At 43.8% G+C, this 24,958-nt stretch overlaps 2 protein-coding genes across 2 annotated transcripts in view; one reads left to right on the top strand and one right to left on the bottom strand.

Moving 5' to 3' along the window:
- The window catches only part of LOC133390228 (sulfotransferase 6B1-like), a 37,597-nt gene extending 26,072 nt beyond the window's left edge, over positions 1-11,525 (top strand). Inside the window, exon 7 of the mRNA XM_061638385.1 lies at positions 11,335-11,525. The gene's annotated coding sequence lies outside the window, so the exon portion shown is untranslated. The remainder of the gene's footprint in view (positions 1-11,334) is intronic.
- On the bottom strand, positions 959-24,102 carry CMAS (cytidine monophosphate N-acetylneuraminic acid synthetase). The gene is made up of 8 exons (XM_061638384.1): positions 23,852-24,102; positions 22,452-22,594; positions 17,448-17,603; positions 14,046-14,179; positions 11,947-12,041; positions 8,093-8,264; positions 7,085-7,238; positions 959-5,968 (listed from the first exon to the last, which is right to left on the bottom strand). Exons 1-8 carry the CDS (start codon positions 24,040-24,042, stop codon positions 5,712-5,714), a joined length of 1,302 nt encoding a protein of 433 aa, XP_061494368.1. The 5' UTR covers positions 24,043-24,102; the 3' UTR covers positions 959-5,711.
- Between the last annotated feature and the right edge of the window lie 856 nt (positions 24,103-24,958).

The raw sequence follows: 24,958 nt of genomic DNA, 5'->3' as shown, positions 1-24,958 counted from the left end.
CTGTTTGTCAAGCAGATAAATACAGAAAGCCAGTCTCTTGGTAGTCACACTTGACCTGGCCAAGCCACAGGCTTCCAACTGCAAACCAACTGCAAACCAAGTGGCACATGCTACTTTCCCTTGTGGGCCTCAATAGGACTCTGGGGGCCTGTCCAAGACAGCGCATTAGGCTACACTCCAACCTTTCATCCATAAGTTCCCCCAGTTCAAGCTCTGGAGTGTTCAATGCCCAACACACAGAATTGTAGAATAGTAGAGGTGGAAGGAACCTCTAAGACCATCAAGTCCAACCCCTTGCTCAATGCAGGAATCCAGCTTAAAGCATACCCGACAGGTAGCTATCCAGCTGTCTGCTGAATGCCTCCAGTGTTGGATTCATTGTGGGAAGCCATGAATCTAGGGATGGGTGAGAAATCCCAGTCATTGCAAGCCAAATCTTTCAAGTTCATATTGCCCTAGGTCATTGGTTCCATTATCCTACTGTTTTAATAGGACGTTTTTCTGAAGTTCAGATGAAATCTGGCTTCCTGTAACTTGACTTGAGCCCATTATTCTATGTCCTGCACTCTGGGACTGACTCTCTATCTTGTCTCAAGTGTCCATGGATAAGCAGCCACTGGGAATATGCCTGAAACTGAGCAGTATACATTCATTGTTAAGCCCCAGAAATTTACTAAACAAAAATAACAACAGAATCTTGTCAACTGGAAAAAGAGAGATCCTATATTTAAGAGACTGAGAACAGCTCTTCTGGACGAGGCCAATGGCCCACCTAGTCCAGCATCCTGTTCTCATAGTGGCCAACCAGATGTGCATGGGAAGCCCTCAAGAAACAGACACGAGAACAAGTTACATGCAAAGTACATTGCAACAGGATGCAGATTACTCAACAGAGAGCAGTCATTTTCAGCACTAGCTGTATTAAGTTCATTCTCAAAAAGAAAAGAACCACTGCCAAGGTTTTTACCCTTTTTATTTTTGGATAGAAAAGTGACGCCTACTTTCATGAAGATTTCTTTTAAACATTGGTAACTCATTATGTGAGCATATAAATAATCAACAAGGCAAATCAATTCCAAAAATTATTTGCTATCAGTATTGCCAGCAGAGCAATTGAGCAGTATTGTATACATTTATTTTTAAGCCCCAGAAATTTACTAAACAAAAATAACAACAGAATCTTGTCAACTGGAAAAAATATGTCCTATATTTAAGAGATTGGGAAGAGCTCTGCTGGATCAGGCTACTGGCCCACCTAATCCAGCATCCTGTTCTCATAGTGGCCAACCAGATGTGCATGGATAGCCCTCAAGCCATACGGGAGTTCTCCCCACCTGCAATTCTTAGCAACTGGCAAATTTCTGAATACAACCCTCAGGAAATAGTACCCCCCCCACCCTCCATTCACGAGTATTCCAAAGTAAATTCCTTGCCCACCTTTCCACTAGCAAAATCATCAACAACTGATAATCCAGGACCCACGTTAATTGCAGAGGACTCACGAGAAAGGAAGACTGTTCCTTGGTAGTAAATGGCCATCAATTCCTCTCCCCTCCCATCTGGCCTTAATTCACTCCATTTCATACCAGGCTATTCCAAATTCGTTGAAAAGCCATCAGTGCTAGAAGCAAATATAAACTAACTCATTTGCATATACTCTGATTACAGTAGTGGGTTTTTCCTTCCAGTGCAACACCTTTAGAAAGATGACAAGTTTGGGACACTTTTTTTTGTGTGTGTGTGGGTGCATTCTGCAACATGCCATTGATACAACAATAATGCATTAGTAATGGATTTATACTGGATAGTCCACACGTTTATTAGTTGTTCTGGGATGCTTCCCCAATGTTACTGCACTGTTGCTGTGTGGAAAGGGGCTCTTGCACTGTAGCCCATGGACCACTGGAGATCTGCGAGCTTCATTGAGGTGGTCCATGGGGTGTGTGTGGATTTGTGGTTGAAGATGGGAGACATCACATCCATCACATTAAATTTTCATGTTGATTTTTTTTATAAATTCTATTTTTACCGTTTCATTTCTTATATTGGATTTTATTGCATTACCCTTTGAATTCTATGGAACGCAAAGTGTGATACAATAAAACACAACATATAAAAACAAACGAAGGAATAAAAAATCATACAGCATCCAACACAGCACATTACAATTGTTACAACAGGCCAAAAATCATTAACTGGCCGAACGAGGCCTTCGCTGATTTTCAAGTGGTCCACGGGGGGAAAAAAATGGTTTGGGAACCACTCTATAGCACTACAAAAGTGGGGCAATAAATAAATAAACAGAACATTTGTGGTATGACGAGTTACAGGACTTCATCACATGCACTGACTGGAAATGCCCCGAAACCTTTGCAAGTGCAAACTGTACTGAAAGTGGGATTGCGCATACCATCCCAATACCAATACGAATGCAACACATCAGGAATGCACAATAAAAACAATGACTAGAGGGGTACAGAGACACAGAGAGAGAAACAAAGAATGAGGTGGAAGATGGGGTGGAAGGCAGCTTGGAGGAAGGAAGGATTTGGCCGATGGTGGAAAATTGAGAGATTGCTTCAAGACAAAGTAAAAAGGCTGACCTCATCATGGAGAGAGGAAAGGAGAAGGTTGATGGCATTTTTACATTCACTGGCCTGGTTCATAAGCCAGAGTTACAAAACAAACTGTAGCTTCCCATAAATGAGCAGCGTACCGGTATAAGCTGCTCCAATTGCACTTGTTTGGAGAGAAGCAAACACTGCACTTTTCTTTCCTACCTGGTTGGTCAAGGGAGGAGCTGAGTTGGTGTCATTTGAACAGCATGCACCAGCACATGGCTCATTCACAGTCAGCCACGGTTTGTGTGCAACACTGGGTGGCTGCGATATGTGAACTGGCTGACTTGTAAGAGTTAAGGTTGTATCCAGTGTCCTCTGCTCTTGTACTAGCAGACGGGTGAGTTTTAATGCTGTGCAACAGAGGAAGCCAATGCCACAGCTGTGCTAGCAGAAACTTGCTGTGCCACAGACTGTGCAAGCTGTGATGCAACAAAGTTACCAGCAAGCTACTTATGCATTGCGTCAGCGGACCACGTATACTGCTAGGTGAGTTTAACTTAGTATCACGGTGGATACAACCCTTCTTATTGAAAGCACGGGCCAATTCACTTGTTTGACCAGTTTTCTGTATGAATTTTGTTTTTGGCATGTTGAGAGTGAGGGAGCATTCCACCATGAGAATCCCCACCAGAACTCTGATGTGGTAGAGACCAGATACAGGCTTGCCCAGTCACCTGTAATTTGTGAGATGCAGGTCTAAATCAAGGATGGGGAAGTGTGGCCCCCCAGATGTTGCTGGACGGCATATCCTGTAATCTCTGACCATGCTGGCTAGGGCTCATGGGAGGTGGGAGTCCAGCAACATCTGGAGGACCACAGATGTTCCTTATCCTGGCCTAAATGATGCCGTGGGCAGGTAGTAAAAGAAAGATAAAACAAATGTTCCTATTCATCAAGTCCTGGCTTACTAGAAAAGTTCTACTATGAAATAATTACTCGTGCATTCATGGAAAAAATCTCAGTGAGGTGTGGTAACCATCCTCCAAACATTTGTGGAAGGGAAAATAAAAGTCCTAAAGCACATTGTAAACCAAATAGGACAGAATAATCATGATCAGTATGAAGTGGTCTAAAAAAAGGAAAAAGCAGCACAGCTGTTATATTTATGGAATAAGAGGATATATCATTTGGAGACACTAATATGGAGAAACTGCCCTCTGCAGAAAACATCTCTTTCGATAAAGCTGCCACGTTGCACCAAATAACTGCAACACTGTGGAAGTCCAATTACCTTGAGAGAAAACTCATGATTTCTATGTACCACGTCTACATCAGGGATCTGGGAACCTGTGCCCCCACCCCAAATGTTGCTCGACTACATTTCCCAATAAACCTTGACCACTGGCCAGAGCTGGTGGAGCTGGAGTCCAACACCAACCTGAAGGCCAGAGATCCCCCATCTCTGACCTGGATCTTGGTCAGTAAACAGACTGTACCATAGTACTGAGCAGTCAATACTGGACCAAGAGCCTGAATCGGTATAAGACAGCTCAGCACGTCCACAGATCCAGTTTTGCCCAAAGGCTACTTTGAGAAAAAAATAGATGGCAAAGGAGATTCTTCATCCAGTGCATATTGGATCTATGTATAAATATGAAACCAGCCTTTGGACAACATAAAGTAGAGGTGGATCCAAGTCTCCGCGTGTGCAGCATTTGCACATAAGCACAGCCTTCCAGATCATAGTTGACTGGCATGCAAGCTTTGAATGCACAGCAGCTAGTGGATGCCTCAAGAAGTTTTAGAACAAGCGCAGCACCTTGCACTGTCAGTGGTTTCTGAGAACTTATCCTCTTGTTAAGTTCAGCCCAAAAGACAGGAGGGAAAAAATTTCTCAGACTGAACGACATCTGGCTGCAGAGGGGTGTGTGTGAGTGTGTGTGGTTGCACGTCTGAATGGACCCTCATGCTGAAATAAATAAATAAACCAACCCCTGCCAATTCAGAATCAGCATCTTGGAGATAAGTGCTCAACCTAGCCTGCACCCAACATGCAACCCCTTCTCCCTTCATCAGTGTGTGGTGAGGCAGGAACAACAAGGGTTCCTAAGGGGAGCAATGTTCTCATAAGCAAGCCCTCTCCTCCAAATGGTAGACTCCAGAAAAACTGGTTGTCCAATAACAGAGAAGGCCTAGGGTAGAGAAACACAGCATCCAATCTGATGGCCAGGCTCAGAAGGTAGAACAGTCTATGGGCTGGTGGTAGGAATGTGCAACATCAGTAGAAGAAATTTGGTGGCAAAGTTCAAAAAGGTGATGGCTGACCTTGGAGACAGAACCAAACAGAGGGTGGCTCAAGATGAACTTCATATCACTGACCTCGCAGGAAGGTGCCTTATTTCAGATGCTGTGTACATCTAGCCCAGGATCATCATCCGAGGGACTCAGGCTCTTTTACGATACCAGCTGCCCGATCCTTTTAACTGGAGATGCCACAGATTTCTGGCACACGAAGCATGCAATCTGTCACTGAACCACGGACACTTCCCCTTTGTCTGTCCCATCTGGAACGGGGCGGGATTTGGTCTCTTGCAAACTTGAGAGTCCTTAGACATATATTGCTGCAGATGCACCACACTTGAGATATGCACAGTGGAGGGTGTATATTCCTACTAGAAAGGAGAGGACAGACTTTTTCCTGTCTAGAAGACTGCTCCTTGGAAGGAACTGGACTTCTAAAACAATTCCCCCTTGTGCCCATCAAACCAACTCCTCATACAACAGCATGCATCATTCATACAATCCTACAGCTGACTTAAAAAGAAAAACCTACCACCAATAATCTCTTCCTATTAGTTCTATTTTTGTGCAGAATTTGGCCAAATGTATTTTGATAAAACCTATTTGTCAAAAACCAGGCCTCTAAGAAGGGCAGGCATAAATGCCGCACACTTTTTCTTAAAGTTTTAGTAATCCCAATGTTGAGCTATATTGACGGCAATATTGGCTTGATCTGACTGGCTTTTTACACCAGCATGGGACTGCAACAGGAAAAAAAATAACAATTCTATTTAAACACCTGAAAACGCCATGCTTTTTAAAAATTTTCCTGAGAATGCCTTTTGGGATTCCTGAAATGTCAAAAACCAATCAGTGAGTAAATGATAAAGAATGATTAGGAGACTTCTTCCCCAAGGGTGGTGGTGGCAGCTTCACAGCTTTCTTTTCGGCCGAATTCACCTTTTCCATTAGGAGGAATATGTGCTCTGCAAACTCCCGGATCGCGCCTCGGCCACCGTTACATTTACAAATGTAGCTTGTGGCTTTCTGTGCAGCTGGGCAGCCATTGGCAGGGACAGCACTCATGCCAGCCTTCTTCAAGCACTCAACATCAGACTCTTCATTTCCTGCGATGACAGAGACATCTCTACACATCAGCTTAGGGCTTTAACATCAGCACATTACTAGTAGAAGACTACAAGCAACTATTAATTTGTTAAATTAACAAATTGTCCATGCTCTAGTGACCTCCCGCTTAGACTACTGTAATGCACTTGACATGGGGCTGCCCTTAAAGACAGTCCAGAAGCTGCAACAGTTGCCAGATTGGTAAGTGGGGCAACCCAATGGGACCATATGCCACTGATCCTGGAAGCTCTGCACTGGCTGCCAGTGAGCTACCAAGCCCAAATCAAGCTATGAGTACTAGCATACAAAGCCCTGAATAGTTTGGGACCCAAGAACCTAAAGAAGGAACTCTTAATATCAACCATCTCACGCCCTATGAGAGGCACTGTTGGTGGTGCTGCCTGCTTGGTGTCAACCTGTGACACGGCCTTTTCAGTGGTGGTTCCCATTTGCAGAATGCCCTCTCTGGTGAGGTATGCCTGTTTCCCTCATTATTGACTTTCAGAAGGAATTTGAAAACATTCCTTTTTACCCAGGCATTTGATGGCTGAAGCCGCCCCAGGCTCCTTTGGGGGGGGGGGGAGGCAAGATACAAATTTTATGTATAAATAATAATAATTTTTAAAAACTTTCAGAGTTTCATTTCCGAAACACTATGGCTGTTTGCATCAGTATACTACAAAACGTTGGGTTTGTGCAGGAGAACTTCCCAGCCTAGAAATCTTTGCTTGATAAGCATCATTACCTGCCTGCATTCTTCTACGCAAAAAGGGATTCCTTGGGATGGCTAACCTCTGACCCTTCAGATGTTGTTGGACTAAAACTCCCATCATGGCCTTGCTGGCGGGGGTGACGGGAGTTGGCGTTCAAGAGCATGTTGAAGGTGACAGGTTAGCTACCCCTAGATTAGACAAAACACATAAAAAAACCCTTAGTCACGAACGTTGACAAGCACAGTCACAGATAGTTGTGCTGCTGTGTGGTTCATCTATATAGAATATACAAATTGTCAGGGATAATGAAAGCTGCAGTCTAACCGCATTTGGAGGACCATAGATTCCTCACCCCGGACATAAAGAATAGAGCTAGGTTTTTATTTGGAAAGAACGCCTCACCTAAGTACGCCACTTCCTTCCAGCACAGTCCCATTCCCTTCCTCCATTTCTCTACAAGTTGCAGCTTGTCGGCCACGCTGACTTCCGCAGCGCAGCCCAACTTCATGGCGGAGAGAGTCTTAGATGAGCAGTCCCTCTCGGAGATCAGCCGCACCTGGTCAAACCAAAGCCATTAGGACAACAGGTGGGAGCGGGATGAAGGGGGAGAGAAGAAGGGCTGAACAAATCACATACAACAAGGCTGGGGAATCTGACGCCCTCCAGATGTTCCTGGAATCCAACTCTCATGGCCAGTTGCTGGGGCTGATGGGAGTTGTAGTCCGGCAACATCTGAAGCCACCAGTTTGAATCTGTCCTGGGAACTCCCTCATGGCCTGATGCAAGCCACTCTCTCTCATCCTCAAGCACCCCATCTCTGCCATATGAGGATAATGCTACTGACTCTCCCCTTTTGCAGGGTTGTTGTAAGGATCACAAAAAAACAGTGCACATGAAACACTTTGGACACTACAAGTGTTAAATTATAATTATTAATATTTGCATGTGTTATATAGTTTAGACAAGCCTACCTAGTCATGTAATCTCATTTTGTAGATTTGTTTTAAAACTGTTGATTTTATCCAAATTGTGATAAATTTTGTGATGTCTACAGTTTCTAACTGCTGTTTTTAATGAATATTTTGTACTATTATGTAAACTACTTAAGAGTGTTTTTTAACTAAGTGGTATGTAAATCTTGCTAAACAAATAAACACATTTCTTCTCTTTCTGCTAGATATGGGAAAGGCCTAACACTTAAATCAGGGCAGTGAAGCCTTGCTAAGTGTCTTCCCCTCTAAAGTCCCAACCACACTTAGTCAGTAGTAAAGCCATGGGCCATATGTTTTTGAAGTTTTATCTCTGAAACCTCGAGATCTGGAAACTTGGCTTCCTTAAAACAAAAGGCAAGATCATCCTGGCAACCCTGCCACGCAAATTGGCCCAAAACAGGAAGAAGCAAAGCTGTACCTCAACACCTCTTTTCTGAAGCAAATGAATGCCAACAGCATCCCTGACGTCGTACGAAAGAATCTCTTTCTCATCTCCCGAGACATAGATGTGACCAGTGGTGAGGCATCCATCAATGGTACAAACTAACAGCTTCACCTCCTTCAGGGTCTCTTTACCGAAGTAGCCATATCTGGAAATATGAATGCAGCAATCATGAATAAGTGGGGTAAGAATGTTTGATCTGCTGTGCAACCTCATTTGATCAGGGAAATGGAGAGCAAGTGAGAGAATTAAGAGCTTAATTCCCACCATGGGGGTAAGCCTGCACCAGGGCTGTACCACCTCAGACTGCAGGTGGGGGCTCACACAATGGAATTTTCCTCCAAACAATTCCCTGAACATAATTCAAGCAGGTGTCAGGGATGAAGGATTCTAAGCTAGCCTTCTACCTGACATTTTTTTGTTTTCTATGAGGAGGGAGTTTCTGTATGGAAGATGCATTTAATTGTAACAGCACCTGCAGTAGTTTAGCCCAAACACAGGTTTGCAACCTCAGTGAGAACTAAGCCACAGTGTCAGCAGAGGTTTTATATACTTATTCCGTTAAAGCACCCTACAATAAATTTTACATAATACAAATCTAAACAAACCCAACAAGCTCAAGAAGTAGAAGGGAGCGAGATCTTAGAAGCCAGATAAAAACAATGAATATGACAAAATTATGCCTAAAAGGCTTGGGCAAACAAAAAGGTCCTTGCCTGGCACCAAAAGAACAAAGTAGGCACCGGGTGGACCTTTCTGAGAGCATTTAGTAACCTGGGGACCACCACTGAGGAGGCCCTGTCCGTGATAGGGATTGTCTTTGACAACAGGGACACTCGAAGGCCCTCTACTGAATGTACGGGTAGTCACGAATGGAGACTGATATACCTTCAAGTTTTATTTATGTTGGAAGAAAGCACTTCTTCACAAAGCACATAAACTATGGAATTCTCTCCCACAAGAGGCAGTCATAGATGCCAGCTTGGATGATTTAAAAGAGGATTAGGCAAATTCATGGAGAACAAGGCTATCAGTGGCTGCTAGCCACAACAGCTATGTTCTACCTCCACTGTCAAACGGCACTATGCATCTGAATACCAGTTGCTGGAAATGACAAGTGGGGGACTGCTGTCATACTGAGGTTGTGCTTGCGGCATCTGGCTGCTCACTGTGAGAACAGAATGCTGGACTAGTTGGGACTTTGGCCTGATCCAGCAGGACTCTTCTTTTGTTCTTACTCTGTGTTGGAAAACCATTAGGGGATGGGCTGAATCGAGAAGTATTGTCTCAAATGGGAAAATACAGATGGGATGGGAGGCAGCTATCTGGAATGCAAGGCATGGGAACCGAAATGGCAGGAGGGCTTTTAAAAAATGGTGCGGTGTGTCACAGCTGGAATGTCTGTGATGCCCTTAATAAGCACCCTAATAAGTATTTGGTTAGGAACACAGGAAGCTGCCTCATATGGAGCCAGGCCATTGGTCCATCTACCTCAGTGATTGTCTGACAGTGTCTCTCCAAGTTTCAAACAGCCGTTTCTTCGGATTGAACCAGGGACCTTCTGCATGCAAAGCAGATGCTCTACCACTGTGCTATACCCCTCTACTAACGGAACATAGGAAGCTGCCCTATACTGGGTCAGACCACTGGTCCACCTATCTCATTACTGTCTGCACTGATCAGCAGTGACTCTCCAGGATTCCAGGCAGAAGCCATTCCCAGTCATATCTGGTGATGCCAAGTATTGAACCTGGGACCTTCAGCATGCAAAGCCCCTTTCAGTGTCAGGCAAAGACCTTTTCTAAAAATAATCCAAGCTTTTGAATCCTCTGCACATTGTTGTTATGTGCCTTCAAGTCGATTACGACTTATGGCGGCCCTATGAATCAGCGACCTCCAACAGCATCTGTCATAAACCTCCCTCTTCAGATCTTGTAAGTTCAGGTCTGTGGATTCCTTTATGGAATCAATCCATGTCTTGTTTGGCCTTCCTCTTTTTCTACTCCCTTCTGTTTTTCCCAGCATTATTGTCTTTTCTAGTGAATCATGTCTTCTCATTATATGTCCAAAGTATGATAACCTCAGTTTCATCATTTTAGCTTCTAGTGATAGTTCTGGTTTAATTTGCTCTAACACCCAGTTATTTGTCTTTTTTGCAGTCCGTGGTATGTGCAAAGCTCTCCTCCAACACCACATTTCAAATGAGTTGATTTTTCTCTTATCTACTTTTTCCACTGTCCAACTTTCACTTCCATACATAGAGATCGGGAATACCATGGTCTGAATGATCCTGACCTTATTGTTCAGTGATACATCTTTGCATTTGAGGACCTTTTCTAGTTCTCTCTGCACATAGCTTTTGCTTTTATGTCCCTCTGCATACAGCTTTGCTTTTATACTAGCTCGTACTTGCTTAAATACCACTGACTGCTTTTGTATTGTGGGTTCTAATGTTTTAATTTGTTAGTACTCTAATTTTAATTTTGTTATGCCACCCTGAGAGCTGGTTGAAGGGAAGGATATACATGAAATAGTGCACGCGTCTATAACACCATATCTAGCTTTGGACAGGGGAGGGCTCTCCAACCTAGAGGAATCTGCACAGAGCGTTAGAGGATACGAGGAAAGGGGACTTCTAATGTTACTTTGCTTTCGACTATTTCCATTTAAAACTGTCCGTAACCGACTCATAGCCTCTGGGATTGAGTGGAATAAGAGCAGAATAACAATTAACATTGGGCCAGTGCACATATAAGACTGAACGCAATCCAACCGGTGTTACAACAAAAGCCTAACCATGTCTGCTCAAAGGTTACTCTGTTCATAGGGTTTTCGTGGTAAGAGATATTCAGAGGTGGTTCACCATTGCCTTCCTCTGAGTTTGGATGCATCTTAGTCTGGTGTCTCAGCTTTGACCATTCCGCCTTGGGTGCCCCTGCTAGGAGCCTAGCCTCTTGGTCGAGACTCCTGACGACACTGCTCTCAGCTTCTTCAACACTCTCAAACCCCCTCACCACGTTAATGAGGCTAACTCCCAAGTAAGTGGGATTAGGACTCCAGCCTCAGGTCACATTCACGCCTTCTGGAATCAATGGCACTTAAAAGAGCAACAACTAATCTATGTTCCCAGTGCTTTCTGTGTGAATTTGCTACAATTATGGTTTTGCATAATCCACACTCTACGTTTTTAAAGTTTATCTGTAAAATGTTTTTTACAGGGCAAAGCAAAACTTTTCTCCCTAACACACTAACTTGCAATGTGCTGGAAGATTTATCCATGAGAGAGGTGCTGGGAGAGAAGAGTTTTCATATATGCAGACACCTCCACCTGCAGTCCGTAAGCGGTACAGTCCAGGATAACATGGACCCACTTAAACCTGATGAATGTATAAATTAGTGCTTAAGAATTGTAAAGGTTGGGGGAAATAAAATGAAGCAACATGAGAATGGGCTTTTTCAGCAGTTGCTCCCCATTTGTGGAATACTCTCCCCAGGGAAACACACCTGGCACCATCACTGTCAGCTTTTAGACGCCAGGCTAAGACATTCCTGCTTACCCAGGCTGTGGGTTGCTAATTGGGATCATAGCGCAGAATGTTTTCCAGCCTGTTTGCAGTGTTCGTCTTTCAGGAGGCTGGAATATGATTCGCCCTTTTTATATCATTGCTGGATTAGTGTTTTTAAAGGAAACTTGTGTCTTACTGTATATTCTTCATGCATTTTTATTTAAACGTTTGCAAGCTTTGTGTAATGTTGCTGTAAGAGACATTTTTGTGTGGAAAGCAATGAATAAATGAAGTAAGATATAATAATACTTTTAATCTTTTTACCTCAGGACTCTTTGCTCTGCAATAGGCCAGTCGATGTCAACATCTATATCCACGCTATGCTCGGCACGCATTTCATAATAAGCCATTTTCCCACCCTAATTAAAATTTAGAAAAATATGTGAGTTTGGCTAAAATGCAGGGAGGAGAGCACAGACTGTGCAACATGTGGTGTTTCAAGTAGGACTATTCGTGGGGTGCATGCAACCGCCTGGAGAGCAGCAGGGCTTATCCAATCCTTCCTACAGCAGCAGAGTTCCCTAAGTCTCCAGGAAGGAAGGAAGGAAGGAAGGAAGGAAGGAAGTCAGCCTGCTGCTTAAGACTTAGTTGGAGGAGCTTAAGGAAACACAAGGTAAGTGCTTGACCAAGACCACCCAGTGACTTTTATAGCCAAGTATGAATTTGAACCCAGGTCTTCCCAGTCCTAGTCTAACAATGCACTACACTGGGGCCTCCTAAACACTTTTATTTATTTACTTTTATTTGATTTACATACCACTTATTTAACAAAAACGCTTAAGTGGCTTACATCAAACAATATAAAGCAGTCATTCAAAATACCGATAAAAATCAAACATTAAAAACAAATTGACACAAAAATGATCAAAATATTAAAAAATCAGCAATTTAAAAACAAACATACCTGTTGAAATTACATGCCTAGGTAGGCTTGCCTAAACAACACAGCTTTTAGCAGGTGCAGGAAATAATATAATATAGCCATGCTTTGTGAGCAGAAGGTCCCAGGTTCAATCCCTGGCTTAATAACAATGGGCAGGGAGTTGCAGAGAGAAGACGCTATCACAATGAAGGATCAGTCATGGATTAAGACATACAGTGGTGTTCAACGTTAGTCCTACACAGAATAGACCCACTGAAGACATGACTGACTTAGGTTCATTCATTTCAATAGTTCTACTGTGAGTAGGACTTAGGCCACATTCACACCATACATTCAAAACACTCTTATATCACTTTGACAGTCACAGCTTCCCCCTAAGAATCCTGGGAACTGTAGTTGTTAAGGGTGCTGAGAGTTGTTAGGAGACCCTTACTCTTTTCTCTGGGAAGAGAGAATGATTGTTAAACCACTCTGGTAATTGTAGCTCTGTGAGGGGAATGGGGTCCCCTAAAATTCTCAGCACCCTTAACAAACTACAGTTCCCAGGACTCTTTGGGGGAAGCTATGATTGTTTAAAGTGAAATAACAGTGCAATAAATGTATGGTGTGAATGTGGCCTTAGCTGAATACAACTCTATGTTACATTTCCCATGTGATCATCTATCCTAAGTTTGATTTTTCAAGAAAAACAAGTTAATAGCCTTGGTAGGGAAACGTAACCTGGGCAGGGGGGTGTCCCATTCTGTTTTTCTGCCACCCCATGCCCCCCAACGAAAGCTGGTATTTGCCCAGAAGGTGCCATTTCAACATAGGGCACCTTCAGGGACAAATAATAGCTCCAGAGTGGGATTTTTGGAGGAGAACAGCACAAGGGAGGAGACTCAGACCCATTTGCCAAGGTACCTCCCCAAATTGCAGTAGTTAAGGAGCTATAAAGAGATACGTTCAAGGTGCTAGTTTTGGTGTACAAAGCCCTATGCAGCTTGGGACCAGGATACCTTACCGCTTTTATACCCAGTCGAACATGGTGCTCTGCAGATGAGGGCCTCCTGCAGATACCATCTTATTGGGAGGTCCGTTCCACACAACATAGGAAGCGGAACTTTAGTGTTGTGGCACCTACCCTTTGGAATTCCCTCCCCTTAAATATGAGACAGGCTCCATCTCTGTTGTCTTTTCAGTGCCTGCTGAAGACCTTCCTCTTTCAACAAGCCTTTCAAGTAGAGACCTTATCTCAGCCTGCATCTGTGTTGGAATTGCTTTTAAAGATGTTTTGATGGATGATATTTTATGGATATTTGCCACTCTGGGATCCTTTTGGGAGTAAAGGGGGAATATAAACTTAACAACAACAACAACAACTGATCTGCATCAAAGGAATTATGCTCTTACAGGAGTTCTCGGGCCCACCATAGAACTCGGTAACAAAATCCAGACAAGATGGGATTGGCAAAATTCCCAGTTCAATATCTGCACCAACCTGCAAATATCCCTTTTCAACCAATGGCCTTTTGGCAAAGTAGAATGAACCATTTTCATAGAGTTCCCCATCCCAGTCCTGTCGCCGGGGGCGTTTGGCAGGATTCAGATTCTGAGGTACTGTCACTTCACATACTGCGAAAAAAGAGACACAGGAACAACATTAACACTTCCTTGTGAACCACCACATAGTTTAAACACTATTATGCTTTACTGCAGGGGTGGGAGACACAGGTGTTGGTGAACTGTAACTCCCATGGGCCCAGCAAGCATGGCTAATGGCCAGAGATCCTTAGCCATTGGCCATGCTTGCTGGGGCCCATGGGAGTTATAATTCACCAACATCTGGAGGGGGGCAAAGGTTTTCCAGCGCTGCTTTACTGAAATTGTGAAGGTCACCTTGAACTTCCAAAGGGGGGGCGTAGCTCAGTGGTGCAGCACATGCTTTGCAGTCAGAAGGTCCCAGGTTCAATCCCCAGCATCTCCAGCTAAGAATGATTTCAGACAGCAGGGCTAGGAAAGATCTTTCCCTGAAGTGTTGGAGAGCTGCTGCCAGCCAGAGTAGATAATATTGGATGATACGGAGCAACAGTGTGGTCCGGTATAAAAGAATCCTTATATGTTCCTATACACTGTTACCACACATCCTATGGAAGGTCCAAGGTTCAGCGGCAGAGAATATTCTTTGCAGCCAGAAGGTCATAAGAATGTAAGAGAAGCGCTTCTGCACACAGCGCATTGTTAAACTATGGTATTTGCTCCCACAGAAGGCAGTGATGGTCACCAACTTAGATGGCTTTAAAAGATGATTAGGCAAATTCATGGAGGATAGAGCTATCTATGACCTGCTAACGCTAATTGCTAAGTTCTACTTCCATTGTCAGAGGAAGTATGTCTCTGAATGCCAGCTGATGGGAATCATGGGCGGGGAGAGGCCTGTTGCACTTGTAGGCTTGTTTGTAGGCTTTCCATAGGCATCCGGTTGGCCACTGTGAGAACAGAATGCTGGACTAGGTGGGCCTTCTTCATTGTTAGCAGCCCTGTTGGATCAGGCCAGCATCCGGTTTCAACTGAAAAAATACTGGATATTAGTACTGAGATTTAAGGAGGATTTAAGGGATCCAGGGCAGATCTCAGAAATTACAGGCTGGTTAGCTTAACATCTGTCCCAGGAAAACCAGTAGAAAGTATTATTACAGACGAATTAACCAAGCGTATAGAAGAACAAGTCCTGCTAAAGCAGAGCCAGCATGGCTTCTGCAAGGGAAAGTCCAGTCTCACTAACCCATTAAGAGTTCTTTGAGAGCGTCAGCTAGCATATAGGTAGAGGTACTCCAGTACACATCGTATACTTAGACTTTCAAAAAGCTTTCATCAAGGTTCCTCACCAAAGACTACTGAATAAGCTTAGCAGTCATGGAATAAGAGGAGAGGTCCTCTTATAGATGAGGAACTGGTTAAGCTGCAGGAAGCCGAGGGTAGAAATAAATGGAGGGATGTAGAAAGTGGAGTTCCCCAAGGATCACTATTAGGACCTGTGCTTTTTAACTTGTTCATAAACAATCTAGGGTTAGGGATAAGCAGTGAAGTGGCCAAGTTTGCTGATGATACTAAATTGTTCAGGGTTGCTAAAACAAAAATGGATTGTGAGGAGCTCCAAAAGGACCTCACCACACTGAGTGAATGGGTGGTAAAATGGCAGATGAAATTTTATTTATTTTATTTATTACATTTATACCCCGCCTTTCTTTTTTCATGAAACCTAAGGCAGCTTACATATGGTTCCTAGGCGGTCTCCCATCCAGGCACTGACCAGACTTGACCCCGCTTAGCTTCAGCAGGGAGCTGGCCTTCAGACCATAGCCTGGGACTATTCAATGTAAACAAGTGTAAAGTTATGCATATTGGAGCAAAAAATCTTAATTTCACACATTTGCTCATAGGGCCTGAACTGGTGGTGACTGACCAGGAATGAGACCTTGAGGCTGTAGTGGATAGCTCAGTGAAGATGTCAACCCAGTGTGTGGCAGCTGTGAAAAAGGCAAATTCCATGCTAGGGATCATTAGGAAAGGTACTGAAAATAAAACTGCTGATATCATAATGCCATTGTATAAATTTATGGTGCGGCTGTATTTGGAATACTGTGTACAGTTCTGGTTGCCTCACCTCAAAAAGGATATTGTAAAGTTGGAAAAGGTTCAGAAAAGGGCAACCAGAATGATCAAGGGGATGGAGTGACTCTGCTATGAGGAAGGGTTGCTGCATCTGGGACTTTTTAGTTCAGAGGAAAGGTGAGTCAGAGGTGACATGATAGAAGTGTATAAAATTATGCATGGCATAGAGAAAACGGATAGAGAATTTTTTTTCTCCCTCTCATATAATACTAGAACTCGTGGACATTCAACGAAGCTGAATGTTGGAAGATTCAGGGCAGGCAAAAGAAAGTACTGCTTCACATAGTGCATAATTAAACTATGAAATTTGCTCCCATGGGAGGCAGTGATGGCCACCAACTTGGATGGCTTTAAAAGAGGATTAGACAAATTAGTGGAGAATAAGGCTATCAATGGCTACTAGCCATGATGGCTGTGCTCTGCCACCATAGTCGGAGGCAGTGTGCTTCTGAAAACCAGTTGCTGGAAGCCGCAGGAGGAGAGAGTGCTCTTGTCCTCGGGTCCTGCTTGCAGGCTTCCCAAAACCATCCGGCTGGCCACCCTGATAGACCAGATGGGCCACTGGCCTGATCCAGGAGACTCTTCTTATATTCTTATGAGTTCCACTTCCATCCAACACCCATTAGGAGCTGCCACCAGTCAATGCAGACATTAACTGGATTAGATCAGCCTCCACCAGCCTGGTAGTCCAAAACATCTGCCCTGAGCACAACCACTGATGGGAGTTGTAGTTTAAAACATCTGGGGAGCACTAGGTTGGCACAAGCTAGACTGGATGGGCCAATGTTCCCAGTCTCTGTAATTCACCTGAGTACATTAGTTTTATCCAACATAACAGAACGCTGTAAACCACCCAGAGAGCTTCGGCTATGGGGCGGTATATAAATGAAATAAATAAATCAATAAGTCCCTAATATGCATCATGGATTCCCAATATTCTGATGATACTTAGGGTTGACATAGGAGATAACTTCCATAGCAGTGGAATATTATGTGAAAATTCTAGTGGATAATATTCTATGGTTAATCAGGGCAAGTGAGATATATAAATACATTTGTTTTGTCATACCAGGATGTACACACTGGCATTCAGTTTAGAGACATGTGTATTGAACACGCTATGCTATGTATGTCATTTATGTATGATTATACACAGCAACAACAACAACAACTTGCCTGAATGCTTTTTTGAGAACCAACACCAGCTGGAAACTGAGGCATCCCTTACCTCCTTTTTTTATTTCACTCCATCGAAATTGATGCCGCCTTACAACAGAGAAGACAGAATCAAAGCCATCCTCATGGATCATTTTGGCCACTCTGATAAGATCAGTGGGATGCAAACAAGGGGAAGTTGCTTGAATATTTCCTATGACATCAACCTCTGGAAGGGCGGGAGAAGAGGGAAGACCACAACAAAGAGGAGATAAATCTCAGAAAATCTGGATGTTTAGGTAAAAATGTTTACTATAATTCAAATGCATCATTAGTATTTACAAAATTAAATTAAAAATGCAAGTAGAGATATTACATGAAATCCTAAAACAACAACAGGATAATAACTTGAACAGGACTATACTAAAACAGCTTTGCATTTAGGCAGCAGCCCGGTACCCTTATGAGACATGCCAGTGAGCCAGATGGGCACAGATATCTGTTCCTTCTCAGCCAGTCCTCAGCAAGCTAGTATTTTTTTTTTAAAAAAAACAGGCTAGTAACTTTTATGGTCTCATTTACAAGGCTGACCTAAAAGTCATGAAGTAGCAAGCTGAGTGATGCGGGGTGGAAATTTTTCCATTTCATAAATTCATTAGTAACAATGAAAGGATGCCAATTACAAATAGATTAGGCACTCTTTGCAGTTTTAACATTTTTAGCTTTGTTTACTAAATGCAAGTAAAATAAACATGCTAGATTAGATCCCTCTGTACAGCATCAGAGGTTTTCCAACGCAAACTGAGAAACATCTAGTGCAAATAATGGTGCATATAAGAACAGCTATTGGATCAGGCCAGTAGCCCATCTAGTCCAGCATCCTGTTTTCACAGTGGCAACCAGATGTCCATGCGAGGCCCACAAGCAGGACCTGAGTGGAAGAGCATTCCCCGCTCCTGCAGTTTCCAGCAACCAGTATTTAGAAGCATACCGCCTCTGACTATAGTTAGGCAAATTGCCCTAATTTGCATAGAATTTTTCCCCTACTCAGAATTTTCTGGAAAACTCACATCACTGAGCAAGCTGGGAATACTTGTGTTCCAATTAATACTAGAAACAGACCCAAGTGACTTTTGGTTGCTGTATTTTAGTGGGCGAATAGCATTGCTTCTTTGTCCCAGTATGCTTTGCTGCAACTGTTACCTTACAATATTTCATATGTATGGAACTGGGGAGTGCCTGGAACCTCAGAAAATGTTCTGTGATGAGACCTCTAAATATAAAGATATTGGATGAAACACCAGCTTGGGGAAAGGTCGTTAAAAGGGCACTGAGTTAGGATGATGAAATAGTCAAGAAGACTGACTGAAGAAGAAGAGACAGTTGAGACAGCTGAGGAGAGCTGATAATTAAGGGTAGAGTATAATGTTTGGTGGGAGAGCCGGTGTGGTGTAGTGGTTAAGGTGTTGGACTAGGACCTGGGAGACCAGGGTTCAAATCCCCACACAGCCATGAAGCTCACTGGGTGACTGTGGGCCAGTCACTGCCTCTCAGCCTCAGGCAATGGTAAACCCCCTCTGAACGCTGCTGACCATGAAAACCCTATTCATAGGGTCGCCATAAGTCGGAATCGACTTGAAGGCAGTCCATTTCATTTTTCATAATGTTTGGTAGGAACAGATGTTAAGGGGTAAACATGTTATGAATAAGTATTTAGAAAACATGTAGAAAAACACGTAGAAAGGGAAAATAAGTGAGGCCATTAGTTATATGTTAGGGGACACGTATGGGGTGATCATGAGACATTACAGACAAGACCAGGGTAAGGTAGAAAACCCAAAGAACACCTGGGGTGGAACAGGTGCATAAGTGACCAGTAGTAGTAATGGAGACCCATAACACCACATCTAAACAGAGAAGGGGCTGAATCACGACTGACCAATGTTAGCCCCTGAGTTTGATAAAATCCCCTTCATCTTGTTGGCCTGATCAACTAGCAAGGAGGTAGTAGGTGCTGTGTTTGAGATAATGAATCTGCTATCTGCTTTATATTAGGTGATTAGTCATAAGCTTCTGTTTGCATCACTGTGTGAGTGGAATGGAATTGCCTGTTAGGAATTATAAGGTGCAATAAAATGATTTAAAACCTGTTCTGTGTCTGTTGTCTACTGGGTGCCTCAATATAGAGTGTTTATTGGAGCTGGCAAGTGTCATAGGTCCCAGGGTGTAATTAACAGCCAAACTGGTGAAGGGGAACACAATCTGAGATCATTTCATAGAATCATAGAATAGTAGAGTTGGAAGGGGCCTATAAGGCCATCGAGTCCAACCGCCTGCTCAATGCAGGAATCCAAATCAAAGCATTCCCAACAGATGGCTGTCCAGCTGCCTCTTGAATGTCTCCACTGTTGGAGAGCCCACTACCTCTCTAGGTAATTGGTTCCATTGTCGTATGGCTCTAACAGTTAGGAAGTTTTTCCTGCTGTCCAGTCGAAATCTGGCTTCCTGCAACTTGAGCCCATTATTCCATGTCCTGCACTCTGGGATGATCGAGAAGAGATCCCGGCCCTCCTCTATGTGAAAACCTTTCATGTACTTGAAGAGTGCTATCATATCTCCCCTCAGTCTTCTCAACCCAGTTCTTTCAGTTTGCAAACTAACTGACAACCCAATGCATGCATTACTTGGAAGCAGGCCTTACTCTGTTCAGTGGGGCTTGGTTTCAGGTCAGTGTGCGCTAGCCTTCAGGCTCAGCCCATCAAGTGGTTTCTGAATCACATAAGAGCCTGGCTGCTGGATCAGCCCAAAGGCCCATCTAGTCCAACATTCTTTTCTCACAATGGCCAGCCAGATGCTCATGGGAAGCAGGGCTGTGGAGTCCGAGTCAGAAGCAATTTTGGGTGGAGTTGGAGTTGGTAGAAATGTACCGACTCCGACTCCTTCATAAATGGCAAATGTATATTAACTAGTAATAACAAATTTACTGTAGTAAAATGGTAGCACAAGGCATTTCATCACCACCACGTGAATCCAGAGCTTGGAAAAGTTACTTTTTTGAACTACAACTCCCACGAACCCAATCCCTGGGGCTGATGGGAGTTGTAGTTTAAAAAAGTAACTTTTCCAAGCTCTGGATTCACATGGTGGTGATGAAGTGCCTTGTGCTACCATTTTACTACAGTAAATTTGTTATTACTAGTTAGTATACATTTGCCATTTATGAAAGAGTCAGAGTCGGACAGTAGAAAAATGGAGGAGTCGGACAGTAGAAAAATGGAGGAGTTGGAGTCGAAGGTCTGGCATACCGACTCCACAGCCCTGATGGGAAGCCCACAAACAGAGCCCGAGTGCCATAGCATTCTCCTTTGCGATTCTCAGCAACTGGTGTTCAGAGGTATACTGCCTCTGACAATGGAGGCAGAACACAGCAATCATGGTAAGAAGTCATTGATAGCTTTATCCTCCAAGAGATCACCATCTTATGACTCCTATGTGGTGGAGATAGGGCTTCCAGCATTGCCTTTACTTTATTTGTTCTCTTCCCATCCTTGTCTCCTTTTTACTTTAAGATCCACCCCAAGGAAGAGTTCTGTGAATCTCATAAGCTTGTGCCATACTTCCTGACTTTTAGTTGATCAGGAAAAAAAAAGCTTTATGCCACTACTGCTGGTTAAGATTTAACACATAGAACTCCAGGGTGGAGTGGAACTTGCAAAAAATTTAGGCAGCTGTGTTGGTCCATTAGGTCAGGTGTGGGGAACCTTTGGACCTACAGATGTTGCTGAACTACAACGTCCTTCATTCTGGGCCTTTGGCCGTGCTTGCTGGGGCTGATCAGCAACATCTGAAGGACCACAAAATTCCCCACACCTGAATTGGGGGAGAATCTACAGCAGTAGAATGCCCTAAAATGTCACAAAACTGCGAGCAAACCTCTGTTCTTCAGGGTGGATGAAGAATGGGACATTTTGGACTTCTTGTAGTATCAGGCCCTAGTGAATTTAGAACTGGAAAGTGGAATTTCCAGGCCAAGTTCAAGGTTCTAGTTTTGGTGTACAAAGCTCTGTACAGCTTGGGATCAGGATACCTGAAAGACTGTCTTATCCCTTACATACCCAGTTGATCACTGCACTCTGCAGGTGAGGGCTTCCTGCAGACACCATCTTATCAGGAGGTCTGTTCTGCATAACATAGGAAGAGGCCCTTGAGTGCTGTGGCACCAACCATTTGGCATCCTCTCCCCTTAAATATTAGACAGGCAGCATCTCGTCTTTTCGGCCCCTATTGAAGACCTTCCTCTTTCAACAAGCCTTTTAAGTTGAGACCTATCCCAGTCGGTGTCTGTCTTGGAACTGCTTTTTAATATGTTCTTAAACCTTCTTTTAAAAAATGTTTTAAATCTTAGATGATGTTTTGAAAGCTTTTTTTAAGAAAAGTTTTTAAAGATGCTTTGTTTTAATGTGTTTTAAAGTTGTTTTTTTTATGTTTTAAAGTTTTTGGTGCTTTTGTTTGCCGCCCTGGGCTCCTGCTGGGAGGAAGGGCGGGATACTAACTAACTAACTAACTAAAGAATAAAAATAAATAAGCTGAATGTTGTTGGGCTACAACTCACATCATCCCTGACCATGCTGGCTGGGCCTGATAGGAGCTGGAGTCCAACAAAAACTGAAGGGCCACAGGTTTCCCATTCCTGATTTCAGATCTGCAGGGGGAACTTCTTCACATCACATCAGTGCCTGAGGCATAACAGGTAGGGATGCAGGTTTTCTCTGTAGCTGCACGGAGGCCACAGAACCCCAACCTAAGGAGGCTTGCCTTCCTTCCTCTCCAATGAAATTTCCATCGTCCAGTTAAGATGTTTCTCTTCCAGCAGACTTCCAGTCTGCTGCGCTGAGAGATTTTACTGACCACTTGATCTTAAATCTGTTTTGTCTACTGTAACCTGCCTCCTCCTTGCATTTTAAATAGGATTATTTGATTTGCTTTTTGATTTCAAATAAGTTCATGCTGCCTAAGCTCTTTTGTTATAAAACAGAAAGGAGGGATATACTTTATAAAATAAGGGTTACAGCCATACCATCATGATACTGAAGGAACTCTATGATGGCATCCAGGGAGGTAGAAGAGTCTTTCGACACTTCTGAGCTTCTTCGATGGACTTTTGCCCCAAACTGCTTGGCTACTTTCTCAATTTCATCGTGGTCTGTGGAAACCCACACACTGTTGGCAGGCAGAAGAGAGCAGCAGTATATTATTGCCCAGAAAGAGAAAGAGGATCAAAGCTATTTTCCTACAGATCACTAGAGAACTGCTGTTACAAGAGGAAACCTTGCAAACATAGCACATTTAATGCAGCTGAGTAATGTGTTCCTTTGTATCTCACAGAGGGATATGAATCCTGCGGCCCTCCAGATACTGCCAGGACTACAGCACCCATCAGAGACCAGACTGACTGGGGCTGATGGGAAATGGAGTCCAGTGGCACCAGGAGGGCCACAGGTTCCCCTATCCCTGCATTATGGCTCTGACTCAGTGATAGGTTTGAACAGTGATTCTCAAACGGTGCGCTGCGGCACGTTTTAAAAATGAGAAGAAACCCATTTGTATAGAGATTTATTTTTATTCATTGTTTAAAATATATTAATATATGTTTAATTTTGTACATGAAGTGCACCAGAAAATTTTTATATGTTTTACAGTGCGCCACGAACCAAAAAAGTTTGAGAACCACTGGGTTTGAACATAGCCAAGCATGTGGTTTCCTATAATGAGCAGGAATCATTTATTTATTTATTATTTGATTTGTATCCCACCCTTCTTCCCAGCAGGAGCCCAGGGTGGCAAACAAAAGCGCTAAAAACACATCAAAACATCATAAAAACAGACCTTAAAATACACCAAAACAAAACAATTTTAAAAACATTTTTTAAAAAAGCTTTTAGAAACATCTTTTTAAAAGGGTTAAAAAACATATTGTTAAAAAATACATATTAAAAAGCATTTCCAAGAGGCCATAACAGGAAAGTTTATGGGATGGAGATTTTGGCATCAAAAGGAAGACACTACATACAACAAAGACAGGTGTATGTGTGTGGGAGGGGACCACACCTTGGGGAAGGGCCTCAGCTCAGTGGCAGAGCATCTGCCTTGCATGCAGAAGGTCCCAGGTTCAATCCCTGGCATCTCCAGTTCAGGACAGGAGATATTCCTGTCTGAAACCCTGGAGAGCTGCCAGCCAGTGCAGACAATACTGAGCTAGATGGACCAACAGTCTGGCTCAGTATAAGGCAGCTTCCTATGTACCTCCAGATCTTGTTGGTCTACAACTTCCATCAGCCCCAGCCAGAGTGGCCCATGCCAGGGACGATGGGAATTGTAGTTCAGCAACACCTGGAGGCCCAAAGGGTCCTCCTCCCCCTCTCACACACACACTCTCCTGAAGTAAGACAGGCAATCTGACCCCGCGCATGCGCACACCTCTGGAAGACCCCCGAGTCGAGGGCTGCCCTCAGCACCCAGCCAATCAGCGGGACCCCGGCCAGGAGCTTAATGTTCTTCAGCGGGATCCCTTTGCTGCCGCCGCGAGCCAGTACCAGCGCAGCCATGTGCAGGGACGGCCGGGAAGAGGCAGGCTCGCCCGAAGAGGAGTCCGCGGCGGCCGCAGCCATAATTCTCTTCTCTTGATGGGGGAACTGGTAGCTGCCACGTCTAGGCCACGCCCCTCTTCGTGCACCTGCGCGAGGAGCATGCTGGGAGGCGTAGTTTTCTTTTGAGATAGAAAGTGCGAGTCACTTCCGGCAATGATTTATAGGAATGGTCGCGCGCTGGTACGGAAGTGCGCCATGCCCTTGCCAGGGATGATGGGAAATGTAGTTCAAAGAGTGGGCAAGCTTATATAGGGAGTCCGCGAGAACCTAAAAGCCTTTAGATTTTAATCAGCTTAGAGCACCTACAGCAGCAAGTTAGGTGCCCGCTGAGAAGTCCACCGTCAAGACAGAAACGCAATGGCCTTCGTCGTCGCCACACGCTAGTCTAGTGTGAGATAGACTACTACTGAACTTGGAGCTTCTAATGAGCCATCCCGGCCAATGGCCACTAATACACCCAACCTTTGTGAATTTGTCTAATCTTCCTTTGTAAAGTAGTGCCAAAGCCCTCATCCTTAAAACGGTTAAAACAGCAATTAAGGCTGCAATTATCCAATACATGGTTACCTGGGAGCAAGTACCATGGAACCTACTGGAGCTTACTTCTGAGTAGACATGTATTGGATTGTACCCTAGAACCGGAGGTTTAGGTCAGGAGATCAGGGGAATTCTTACCTAAACAGGTGTGTCTGCAAGAGCTGGTGAATGGTAATTCAGTAGGCCCTCTCCTATTTCAGCATGGGGAGCCCTGGTGAGGAACTTTGCCCCGGGGGGGGGGGGGCTCAAATCTGGCAGTGCTGGTAGCCAAGAATTTATATATAAGATTTATAAACCACTTGCCATGAAAAATACCAAACTGCTGTACAAAAGTTAGCCCCCATAAAATAGCATAGAAGCAAAATAGTAACACTTTTTATAAAGTACAGTGTAGCAACTC

Source organism: Rhineura floridana, chromosome 8 (genome assembly GCF_030035675.1).
Source record: "Rhineura floridana isolate rRhiFlo1 chromosome 8, rRhiFlo1.hap2, whole genome shotgun sequence".
Classification (NCBI taxonomy): domain Eukaryota; kingdom Metazoa; phylum Chordata; class Lepidosauria; order Squamata; family Rhineuridae; genus Rhineura; species Rhineura floridana.
This window is presented reverse-complemented; position numbering and strand designations above follow the sequence as displayed.

Coding starts and splice junctions, on each gene's coding strand:
- CMAS (XM_061638384.1), bottom strand. CDS start 24,042: ATGGCTGCGGCCGCCGCGGACTCCTCTTCGGGCGAGCCTGCCTCTTCC. Junction 14,180..17,447: donor GAGTGAAATAAAAAAAGGAG/GTAAGGGATGCC, acceptor CTTTTTTCGCAG/TATGTGAAGTGACAGTACCT. Junction 8,265..11,946: donor GCAGAGCAAAGAGTCCTGAG/GTAAAAAGATTA, acceptor TCATATTTCCAG/ATATGGCTACTTCGGTAAAG.